Raw genomic sequence first — 9,225 nt, 5'->3', positions numbered from 1 at the left:
GGTGGGACCAGGTTTTGGAAAAAAAGACATTAAGCTGTAAAGGGTGGAGGGTCAGTGAAAAAGATCCTCAACAAGTTGGCTTGACGTAGTGTCTGTCACAATGGTCTGGAATATATCCGAGATGGTGAGGGTGGCGCAGGAAAGGGCAAATTTCAGATCAGTGGTTTATAGGGTCACTGCGGGTTGTAGTGGAGTGGACACTAACAATTGGTGATAGTGAATTATCTTTAAGTAGAAAATTCTTCCCGAGAGACGACCGGCCAAGGTCACGCCAGCCCTTCGCCCAGTCTGTTCTTTCAGCTGACAGCTTACCTGTTTCTATAGTAGTAAAGATTTGCTACCACTGCTGACCGACTTTGCAGCCTGGCTAAAGTGGCCATATCTTCTCTGCCAGAGGTTTACAGCATGTTGTTACTATCGGTCGCCATGGCAACGGGGCCAAACCATTAGCCATTCCCAGGGTTCTACTTTTCTTTCATTCCTCTATTCTTTCGTTTTTGTTCTAGCTTCCAAGACAGCCTACAACTGATTAACCACATTATGGGGAGAAAAAGGTTTGATTTCGCTGCCAGCATTTCTCTTGCGAGTGGAGAGGAAGAACGCACAAGGGGCGGGGACCGAATGGTAGATCTGAGCATCCGGTTTCCGCCTCCCTCCTGCTTCCGGAAGCTCCTCTGAAAATGCTGAACTGCTCCCTGGAAGGGGCCGGTGCTCTGGTACTTGGGGTCTTTTCTCGGGCCTGAGCCCCGAGGCCAAGCTCCTGGGTGTCGTTGATGTTCGGGGCGGCCAGGCGCCCACCGATCGGAGCTCCACCCGCCCGCAACAACTGGTGAGGCCGGCGGCCCTGGGGCTGGGGCGCTGGAGGGGGTGTGATGGCCGAGGGCGCTTGCCCAGCCGTGCAGACGGGAAGGGTGTTGTGATGTGGATGATCTGGAACCCCGTAGACCTTGCTTTTCCTCCTGCCTGGGATGGATGCAGCATGAGGGAGGCGTGGAGTTGTGTGTTAAAGGTGTGTGAAGGAATACAGTGTTGCTGATAACTTGATTAAATAAAGTACAGTATTTTAGGAGTAATGCCCTGGGACCCCCCCCCCCCCCTTGATAGTTGACAAGGGAAGGGGCAAGGACAATTGCTCTTAATGCTAACATTATTCACTCACACCCCTTTCAGTGCATACCGTATGTATTAGAGGATCAAAGCTCTTAAGCTAGAGTTCTGCAAGTTCTGTAGTGGAAGAGACAGCACTCGCACCTTGTTTGAGGAAAGAGTAATCTTATCTACTTTATCCTCTTGGAGAAAAGCCATTGTAGTTCAGCTGTGATGTGTTTATATGTTCCATAAACTTTAGATGTCAGAGTTATGTTTGAAGTTTAACTACATCTGTAATATAGTGGATGCCAAAGATACATTGCTTGGACTGAACAAAGTTCTTTGGTCATATTTATCCTTACTACAGGCCCGGCATCTGGTGACTTAGTGGTACGGACAGCCTCGGCAAATCAAAGGTGCAAATCAAATCCGCGAGCTGCCTCGAGGGAGAAAGATAGGCAGTCTCCCCCCATTTGCTTTACTACCTCTGAAAACCAGCTGGAGGGTCAGCTATGGGTTGGTTCTGACTCGACAGTACACATGAACCACAACAGCAGTTGAAGACTAATGTTACCTGTCTTTTTTCTCAAGCTTGCACAAGACAGTGAAACGCACAAGTTAATTTCCCACTGTTGGTGCTCTGACACTATGCTTTGCCCAGCAATTGACTTTTGGCTAAAAATTACATGCTGACTCCTAAACCCCACACACTCTTGAGAGCATGGGAATTCTGATAGCCGGCATTCTCAAACCATTCCCTTCTGTGACCTGCCACTAAAAATTTAAAATAATTTATTGCCCCAAAGTATTTTGAAGTGGACCAGAACATATTATGAATATAGATTTGTGTATGTTTTGATTTTTTAAAAAGAAACACTTAAAAATGAACAAATCCTGAAGTGTTTCATTTGATTAGTTTTGGCATTTGTATATCCAACACCAAACAGTTTGTAGTAGATTCCAGCTTAGGGCTAGCTATCGTTTGATTTCCCAGAATGTAAACCTTTACAGGAGGACAATACCTCATCCTTCTCTTTTGGAGGGCAGTTGTCTAAGTTATACTAGACTTGTATGTAAATCACCATACAGTACAAGATATAGGGCATTATTCCTCAGAAGAGTTCCTTTTTTGGGGTGTCTTTATATTTCATCATTCAAGATCTTGTTGGTCTCTTGCTAGGGAGATTCTGATTTGTAAGATAGGTGACTATGAAAATATAAGACTCACTGTTTTGTTTTACTCTCCTACCTTTTATCTTTTATACCCTTTTTATGATATAGAGAAACCCTCCTTCAGTTCTCTTTTAAAGAACCAATTCTCTTTTCCTTTGCAGCATGCAACTTATACCTTATGGCCCCAGAATATGACATAGTACCTAGCATTTTATCAATGTCTTTGAATGAAATTCTTAAAATCATATAGTTTGACACAATGAAGGTCTTTACTAAAACTTTTTTTTTTAAAATTTCACACAGTTGTCTATTCATTCTAAATAATAATGCAATTATCTTCGTATTTCATCAAGCAAATAGATACTGTACCATATGTGTATGTCTTTCTTCCTACTGGTAAAATCTTAGCAGCACTGGAGATGCTACCACACAGTGCTTGGTGCCAAGTACTACATACATGGATACATGGATACATACATAGATACATACATAGATACATACATACATACATACATTTTATGTAAGCCTTCAGAGGGAGGTGGCTCTCGTTTTTGTTTTTTTACAGATGGTGAAATGTCAGGCTGGTTTAAATCATTTTCCCAAATGTCATTTGCAGTCTGATTGCAGTATGATGATCCACTGAATATGACCTTATGAAAACTGTTTAAACTTCTGCTCTATCCTGAGCTATTCTTGCCATGTCTGATATGATCGATCCAGTTGTTACAGCCACTGTGTCATTCTTGTTGAGGGTCTTCCTTCACTGACTCTCCACCTTTCCAAGCATGATGTCTTTTCCAAAGATTGGTCCTTCATGACGACTTGCACAAAGTATATGAAACCAAGGTTCACCATCCCTAATGGAGATCACTCTGGCAGCGTAGTCTGGAGGTAGTTGAGCTGCTGACCCAAGAATGGTGCTTTTCTAGTGGTTCCAATCCACCAGTGATATAGGCATGCTCTTCCCATGTGATTTATAGCTTTTGGAAAACCATTTGGAAGGTCCTCTATGAGTCAGTTCCAACTGGACAACAATGAGAGAGAAACTAAAAGACACTTCATAACCGCTATTACATACTATTATATGTATATAGATGGATAGATAGCTATGTATCTTAGGTTTATTATATACCAGGGAACTCTTGTTAAGGAATCCTGGTGGTCTCATGTCTTAAGCATTAGACTGACAACCACAATGTCAAAATTCCCCCAGCTGCTTTGTGGGACAAAGCTTCTGGAAGGATGTACAGCCTTTGGAAGGCCTATTGGACAGTTCTGGTGTTTAATACTGTTTTGTGTCAGAATCAACCCTGGCAGTAGGTTTTTAATTTATAAACCTTTTAGAGGGTCAACCATGAGTCACTTTTGACTCTACAGCAAGAAAGGAGAGAAATTGTCTAGAAATGTTAGTTTGGAAAGTATCTTTCCTTTGCTCATCATCCATGATGACATTGGTTTGCTCAGCCAACAGATGGTTTGTTTGTTGTTTTTTATTTTAAACATTTACTATGTGTCAAACACTGTTTTTACTTTGTATTAGGTGCTGTTGAACTGATTTCAACTGTTATTGGCCCCATGCATAACAGAAGGAAACATTGCCTGGTGCTGTGCCTTCTTCACAGTAGTTACTCTGACTAAGATACAGTCCATGAAGAAATATATACACTAGAAATCGTAAGCCCAGATTTGTAAAGCAACCTGGAGCCACCTGTGTTGGTGTCAACTTTTTTTTAAATGTGTACTTACACATTTTTTCGTATTTTTCATATTTTAGGCATCAAATGAATAAATGTAGTTGCTTATTATTTTAGTATCATATGTGAAAAAAACATACCTAGTATTTTATAATTAAAGGATCCAAGAAGGAAAAGCATAATGAATTTAAATAATGAAAATCCTATTTGTGTCAGGAAATTAGTATACTTTCTGTGTAAATAATCTTACATTTGACTCATTTTAGTTCTTATTAAGAAATTATAAGACTTGTGAAAGTCTTGCCTCTCTTTCTGCCCTGTCATTCACAACTTTTAAGATTAAAGCACCAAAATTATCTACTGTGGTACTTCTGAGATTAACCTGACTTCTAAAATTTGGTCCATTTGATTGACAAATCTCATTTAGAATTTAGGGGCTGCTTATACTACCTTTCACTTTGTTTTTATTTTGGATTGAGTTTTAAAATCAACTTCTGATTTCTTTGATATTTTAAGCATGTACTCAGACTCAGAAACTCATGGCATCAAGTGAGAACTGACTCATAGCTGACCCCCTCTCCCCCAGTGGCTGATTGCTTATCTTTCTCTCAGAGTCAAACTCAGAGTGAAATTCTTTACAAACTTGGCCACCAGAGCTCTCTAAAGTGTGTGTTGTTGTTGTGTGCTCTTGAGTCGGAACTGTTCCATAGCTCACTCTCCAGTGGGTTTTCAGAGGCATTAAATCCCATGGGAACGATTGTCCATACTTCTACAGAAGAGCAGTTAATGAATTTGAGATTGCAGAGGAGCTTCTTACTCTTAATTATGAGAACTCTGAAAACAGTGTACTAAAATGTAGTATTCCATTTATGTAACATTGTTATGTGGCTTCCCTTTTAAAAGCCTAATGGCTTAACCACATTGCTCTGGACCTCTTTTTCTGTAGTTTAGTGCTTATTGGGTATTTTTCATTGTTGTTTAGGTCTGGAAGACAGTAAAGTAAAAATGTACAGGTTATATTTCCCCCCCAATAACTTCTTCTTTTGGTCTTAAACTTCATGCTATACTGTTGGGATGTTTTGTTAAGTTTCTGTTTCAACAACTGAGAATTAAGCTAATATGATATAGGGCAAGTTGCTCATTCATCTAGGTATAACTTCTTAGTATTTTTTATTTCTTTATACTAGGCTGGAAACTTTTGAACAGTCCTTGACAGTTTATCCATAGCATTTACGTTTGCTTATTTAAACATCAGAGTATTTGCCTTTAAATTTGAAACTTTATTGTCTAAGGAATTCTGATAGTATAGTCTGTAGGGAATTGGTGGTTCGAATCCACCAGCAGCTCCACAGGAGAAAAGTAAGACAGGTTTGTCCCATGTGATTTGCAGCTTCAGAAACCTTTTAGAGAGTCAACTGTGAATCAGTTTTGACTCTACAGTGATGAAAGAGAGAAATTGTATAGAAATGTTAGTTTCAACAGTATCTTTCCTGTACTATTTATTCATCCATGATAACGTTGGTTTGCTTAGCCAACAGATTGGATTGTTTTATTTTTGTTTTGTTTTTTAAATTTTAAACTTTTGGTATCTGTCAGTCACCGTTTTTACTTTGTATTAGGTACTGCTGAACTGATTTCAACTTTTATTGGCCTCGTGCACAACAGAAGGAAACATTGCCTGGTGCTGTGCCTTTCCTCATAATGGTTACTATGTTTGGTCCTGTTGCTGTAGCCATGATGCCATTCTACCTCACTGAGGTTCTTCCTGGTTTTTGTTGACCCTCTACCATATCGTGTATGATGTCTTTCTCCAAGTATTGGTCTTTCCTGGTAACTTACATATGCTAACTACTTGCAGTAATATTTAGCATCATTCTCATTTCTATCCTAGGAATTCAAGATTCTCTCTCTCTCTCTCACTCTCTCTCTCTCTTTATCTCTGTCTATCATGTTTTTCTCAAGCATTTACGTGTGTAAGTAATGAATATGACTTTTTTCTTTCTTTTTTTTAGAAACTTGTTCTAGGTGCATGTTGACTAGAATAGGATGAAAATGTTTTTAATTATTTTAATACAATTTTTATTTTGTACTGGTTTACTTTTAAAGTTGATATACATTGTTTTTTACACTGGATGCTTCCCATTTTCTTACCCTCCACCCATCAAATTGTATGACCCTATGATAAACCACTCCCCACCCATCCTCACCACTCTGCTCCCCGCCCCCTCCTTGGATCCTCATTCATTTTCTACAAAAATGGTCTTATACAGTATTTGCCCTTATGAGACTGAGTTAGTTCACTTAGCATAATGTTCTACACTTAGTCTCCCAAGTCAGGTAGTGATTTACAAAATCATTGCTCCTGGGTGAATTGGATGAACTTATTTTTACTGCTTAGTTTTTTGTTTTGTTTGTTTTAGACTTTGATTTCGTTTCGTTTAGGTAGTTTGTTATTCCTTACATTTTGGAAATAATTTTAAGTAAAGGAATTTTGAACAACTTCTTAAGTCATTATGTGAAATAACATAACACCAAAAGAATGCTCTACAAATTTAAAGATCAAATGAACTAACTTTATTAAATATCTTATTGAGAAAGTACTATTAGATTTCCCCCACCCCTTAAATTGCCAAATTGAAAAAAGAAAAATCTAACTGGGGTCTTATGGTGGCAAAGGTGACAAATAGAACCAATAACTTCCAATTGAATGCATGCCAGTGGCAATTTTGTTGCACTATGGAAGTTGCCTTTCTACATTTAGTAGAGAACTGTGTGACTCCAATTAGGAAAGATGACACTCTTGAGTCTGTTTTCCCCCTTTTATATATCACGAGTTTGTCTGGTAACCAAGATGTGTTTGTAATCCACCAGGCGCTATGCATGGGGAAAGATGAGAAGTCTTCTTGGGAAAGATTTACAGCCTTAGAGTCCTGAATTGAGGGTTGTCGTGCAGTGGGTTTTGATTTTTGGCAGCTAAAATCCTCCAGGTGTCTGGGGAGAAGGATGAACAATCTTGGAAGGCCAGTGGAAGCTTACTATAAAAACTCTGTAGGAGACATGAAGGCACTGCTATCTGACTTCTAGTTGAATAAGGGGGAACAGTCTCCATCAAAACAGCCACAACAGAAAACAGATTCCCATGAGGTTCGTTGGATATGCTCCCACACCTGGTTCTATCACTTCTTACAGGGCTGGCTCCTCTGCTATATCTTTGCTAATTTGTTGGAGTGGCCACTTAGAACTCACAGACCATACTCATGATTTTGGGATTTAGTAGGGAAGTTAACAGGTTTCAGTTTAATTCGTTGTTGTTATGTGCCATCAAGTCACCTGCAACTCATAGTGACCCTATGTACAATTAAACCCTGCTTTTTCCTGTGACAGTCGCACTGTCTCCAACACACCTACCCCCATTACCTCAGTCACTGAATCAATTCATCTCATCAGTGGTCTTCCTCTCTTGTGTTGTCCCTCCACTCTCCCGAGAATGACATCACTCTCCAAGGACTGGTCTTTCCTTGCAACATGCCAATTTAATTTAGAAACAGGATATACTTCTTTAGTCAAGATAGTTTCTCATATGTGCTTGCCAGTCCTCTGACCATCATTCTTTTTCAGTCCTGCCTATTACAGATCCTTACCAGCCTCCCTCAGTCTTTCTCCCACACCACGCTGCCATGTCCTCCACTAGTCTGGGTAAAGATCTTCAGCTCTGGCTCTTGCAGATGCTAGCTCCAGTTCAAGTCTTTTGGGTGGCCTCTAATTCTCCTACTGTATCTGCTGCTACTTGGTCCTGATCTGCGTCTCATAGGAGTGAGTCCCTGGCCCAAATGAACATGCAGCCCTTGGCTGCTCTTTTCTTTGTGGTAGTGAGATTCCATTCTCTGCCTTTAAACCTGCTCAATTTAATCCTGATGAGGTGACAAGACTGACCAAACTCCTCATTACTAGTTTACGTACCTTGTTTGCATATTCTCACCCACAAGACACTTTTGGTTCATTCGCAGTTGTGGTATAGTCCCACTTAGCCAAGTGGTTAAGGCCAAAACCAATGACTAGAATATGATCTCAAATAATCAGTCTACTGCGCCACAGTATCTGTGAGTCTGAAGTGATTCTACAATAGTGGATTTGTGTGGTTTTATGATAGCAGTAGGGCCTATACTATGGATATTTCTTAAAAGTAGAACTACTTGTTTCACTGACCAGTTTTCTCTTATTTGAACCCAGAAGTTGAACAGAGAGACATGATTGAAATAACTGCTTTATAATGTCAGTAGTTGCTTATGCCCTTTTAATCTTAACATATATTTTCAAAGAAGAAATTACACTATCTTCATGATAAATAGAAGTTATTTGCACAAAGTACTGTATGGCTAATCTGTATATACAGAGTTGCACTTCTAGGTTCTTAGTTATGATTCCAAAGGTCAACTCCCCTACAATTTCTTCTTCTTCTTTTTACTTCTAGAAATTTTTTTCTATTTTTACTCAAGTATTAACATGTAACTGCAGTTATTTATCTATGTCTCAGAATGTTAGATGCCATCAAGTAGAATATGACTTATAGTGACTCCCTGAACAATACATCTAAACCCTGTTCGATCCTGTGCCATCCTCATTATCTCTGACATACTTAAGCCCACTGCGACAGTCACTGTGTCAGTCTACCTGGTTGAAGATCTTCCTTTCCTTTGCCAACCTTACACCTTTCCAAGCATCATGGCCCTCAAAGGAATAGCCCCTCCTAACAACATGCGAGAAATACGTGAGACTATCTTCCCAGGTAATCGAAGAGGCAAAAACTGCACGACATTCATTCTGGCCCGAGGGCCGCAGGATGCATCACCTTTGCTCGGGAAACATTACGCCTAAACTTCAGAGACACTGATCCCAACATAAGGAACTACCGTCAGCTGATGGGTTTGGAACCACAGAAGCCATGGATAAGTTATTAGATGGAGGGCTGGTCAAAGGGAGACAGTTGTGAAGGGAGGGGATAGAAGTGGATGGGTATCCTGGTGGATGGTGGAGCAGGCAAATAAGTGGGTAAAGACGCGTGTGAGAAAGGCAGGGACAACACTGACACAAAAGTTAATGCCTCAATAAGGGTTATATACCTTTAACTTGCTGGTCTGTCTGATACTTCTCTAAATCTGAACACTCATTCACATTAAGACAGACTAGGAAGAAGGATTGGCCATCCACTTCTGAAATAGCAGGCCTCTGAAAACCCTATGTACAACAGAACACATTTAGATAACAGAAA

The 9,225-nt window shown here is 40.0% G+C and overlaps 1 protein-coding gene across 1 annotated transcript in view; it reads left to right on the top strand.

Moving 5' to 3' along the window:
* The first annotated feature begins 662 nt into the window (after window positions 1–662).
* The window catches only part of GPATCH2 (G patch domain containing 2), a 259,862-nt gene continuing 251,299 nt past the window's right edge, over window positions 663–9,225 (top strand). The window contains exon 1 of the mRNA XM_006890572.1: window positions 663–829. Coding sequence (XP_006890634.1) covers window positions 774–829 — 56 coding nt within the window. The 5' untranslated portion in view covers window positions 663–773. The remainder of the gene's footprint in view (window positions 830–9,225) is intronic.

This window comes from Elephantulus edwardii, unplaced genomic scaffold (assembly GCF_000299155.1).
Source record: "Elephantulus edwardii isolate Elephantulus edwardi_28Jun2011 unplaced genomic scaffold, EleEdw1.0 scaffold00090, whole genome shotgun sequence".
NCBI lineage: Eukaryota > Metazoa > Chordata > Mammalia > Macroscelidea > Macroscelididae > Elephantulus > Elephantulus edwardii.
The sequence above is the reverse complement of the archived record's forward strand: the minus strand, read 5'-3'. Positions and strand labels throughout refer to the sequence as shown.